The following is a 3,128-nucleotide window of genomic DNA, read 5'->3' on the forward strand; positions in this document are numbered from 1 at the left end:
GCCGAGACTCTGTAGGCGGAGAGCTCATGGTGCAGAAAAGCGATGACCGGACGACACGGGCGCATTGGCTGCAGGGAGAGTACTGATACGACTACAAGCTCTTGGACCGAAGGAGCCAAGGAGGAAAGCAAGGGCGACTCAGCTTAAGAATCGTCTCAAGGCGGTGAACCAGCAGTGATGCAGATGTCTTTGGTCGGAAAAGAATTTTATGAAACCAAGTCTCACGCGAGACCCATTCTGATGAATGACACGTGGCATTTACAAATCACAAAACATTTACCCCACCCCTTACTTAAAATCAGGGAGAGAAATTAGATGCTTTAAGATTTATGAATGTCACGTGTCATCCATCAGGGTGGGTCTCACCTGCTAACCGTAAGACCTGGTCTCATATAATTTCTTTCCTCTTTGGTCTTTGGCGGCAGTTTATGAAAGGAAGTTTACTCCCACCAAGATCCCAAGCAAGATTTGGAAGTTATACAATTTTGAGAGACGGGCTAGAGAGTTGTGGTAACTCGCAAAAGTGACATCGGAGAAGGTTTTTGGGGAGGCTACAGATAATCTAGCCTTTTAGCATCCCGAAAAGAGATTCACAGAACAAAATTTGATTTCACAAAACTGGTTACAGATTACAATGTAGAGTGAACGAAACATACTCTCTTCATGAAAACATGATATATGGATCATTTCACACACTGATCTTGTAGTGTGCATCACAGTAAGCAGCATAAGCCTCCAGCCTACTGCTTCGAGTTGGAAGTATCCGCGTCGGACTTCACTATGCTGAGGTCACCACCTTCTTTGCTAGCCTTATTTGCAGCTTTTATTTCGTTCGCGTGGTTGATGAACTTTGTGAGGTCCTGAAAATTCATAGATTGTATTGATTGTTAGCAAAAACAAAATCAATATACGAACCACATTACAAGATCATTAAACAAATATGATGTTTTAAATTAGAAGTTATGATAAATTCAAAGGCCTGATCTTTTTTTCTTGATTGCAAACTAGTTGGTTCACAGTATGTTATTGCCCACTAGTTGATTCACAGCATTACTGTTAAACTCAAATGTCAAAGGATCGCGCTATTGGTCATATTGGATGGAAAGTATTGTAGTACGGCTTACAAAGGAAATGAGAGAAAAAATGATGTTACCATGGTGTGCACACTCTGTGATAAAGAACACAGATAGACTGTACAGAAATAAAGAGACAAACTAACTTTATGGCTACAATGAAAAACGCCACCAAAACAACCATCGCGAAATATATAAATGGGTCCTAAGATTTATGTCTGCGTGTATATGGGTGTCTTCGACAATAGATACAACAATGATGATCACTGTAGAATGGGTAAACTCTATACATCTAACGCCTTTCTTGCACTGATGAAAGGGGTTACTGATATTACACTGATTTTTTGGAGCTCACAACACAAAGAAAGCATACAGAATCATGCTAAATAAATTTCAACCTAAGTATCGGTAGTTCAAAATATTGTCTTCTACACACACAGGCCAATTATCATCCAGTTTTCATGCTGGATTATTGCGAGTATGAATCTGGATCGTACTTGTGAATCAAGTTTCGTCCTATATAAAGGACTATCATGTAGTAACAAGTTTAAACAAGCAAAGAAATAAACAAAAGTTCTCTGAGCCTCAGACACTGGCCAAGGACGAGCCCTGTCGCTAGATTGTTGGGGGCGAGTGCAATATCCCAGTCTACAGACCTTTACCCCACCCAACTTATCTCATCGCGAATCAAGATTCGTAACAGTATGACGCTACAAACTTTACATGGTCAAATGAAATACCAGTCTTGTTGTGATAAATGGAAATTGGGAAACCCAATGAAGCTAAAATGGCAAGTAGTATGAATTTATGGATTAAACCAGAGCTAGGCAGATATGTAGAATGTCGACAAGCATCACAGTTCTCAAATTCCACATCAGGTGTTACAGGAGACAGGTAATACATTAATTTGGAGGCATCCTGAACCATCAACTAAAACACAACAGCTAGTAAGATGTAAGATATATTAGAGGTGTTGGCAAACAAATTCAGAAACAGTCAGTTCAGATTGGCATTCGTGGCAGCCTCTCCTACACAATCGCCTCTGGTGCAACCCAATTACAACAACCAATGTTGATTTTCCTAACGGAAGACGGCGCATCCTGACTCCTGACAGATAGGGCGATAAATTTACAAGCTATAACATACCTTGTCGGCGTCCATGTCCTTGGTGCACTTGGTCGGCTTCACGGCCCTCTTCCCTACAGGAATCCATCAACCAGCCAATCAAACAAACAAGCGAGCAAGCATACGGCACCATCAACGAAGCAGAAAAGCAAAAGCAGTCGGCTGGGGCACAAACCTTTGCGGATGTGGGGCGCCTTGCCATGGCGGCTGGGAGGGATGGACTTCTTCTTGGTCTGCCCCTTGAACATGGTCTGCTTCTGCGTCATCTTCTCCGCCTCTTCGATCCGCGGGTTCTGGTGTTCTGGACGGGGATTACCGGATTTCGGCTGAAACGTAGAGCCGCGGCTATGGCGGTCGGGGATACGCGGCGGCTGCGTGCTTGCCTAGGGTTTCGGCTTGGCTGGGGAGGTAGCTCAGTTGGAGGCCCTTTCTATGACGAAGCCCAGATGGAGGTCTAGTTGTTTCTATTTTTTCCCCTAAAATCTTAAGAGTGCACGCGCACTATTTCGCGAGACCGAGCGGCCGCGCTGTGCGACAATGGACAGCGACCTCACATGCTCGGTCCATCTCTCCACTAAAAAAAAGGAAAATCTTATCCACTCCCGAGCAGCACGACCTTCTTCCTCCACTAACCACCGCCGTTGTGCATCCCGCCTCCTCCCTCGCGCCGCCTCGTGACTATGCCAACTCGTCGTCGCGATTGCCAATCGCCACCCAGCAGGCTTCGCGTCTTTCCCTCCAAGGTGCCACCATGAGCCGCCGCAGGAAGCAATCCCCAACCTCCGGCGCCGCCGTGACTCATCTTCTGCGACAGGCACAACAGTGATTCCTCACACTTAGCCGCGAGGGCTCCGCCGCCTACATGCAGGTAGTATTCCCCTTCCTTCTCTCCACTTATTTATCTCCCCCCCAAGCTACCTCCGTGATCTC

General features: G+C 45.4%; 1 protein-coding gene across 1 annotated transcript; it reads right to left on the minus strand.

Annotated features, from left to right (window-relative positions):
• Window positions 1–580: 580 nt before the first annotated feature.
• LOC119267977 lies at window positions 581–2,644 on the minus strand. Its single transcript, XM_037549445.1, has 3 exons — window positions 2,374–2,644; window positions 2,220–2,272; window positions 581–860 (listed from the first exon to the last, which is right to left on the minus strand). Exons 1-3 carry the CDS (start codon window positions 2,462–2,464, stop codon window positions 741–743), a joined length of 264 nt encoding a protein of 87 aa, XP_037405342.1. The 5' UTR covers window positions 2,465–2,644; the 3' UTR covers window positions 581–740.
• Between the last annotated feature and the right edge of the window lie 484 nt (window positions 2,645–3,128).

The sequence above is a fragment of the Triticum dicoccoides genome, chromosome 3A (assembly GCF_002162155.2).
Source record: "Triticum dicoccoides isolate Atlit2015 ecotype Zavitan chromosome 3A, WEW_v2.0, whole genome shotgun sequence".
In the NCBI taxonomy this organism is placed as follows: Eukaryota; Viridiplantae; Streptophyta; class Magnoliopsida; order Poales; family Poaceae; genus Triticum; species Triticum dicoccoides.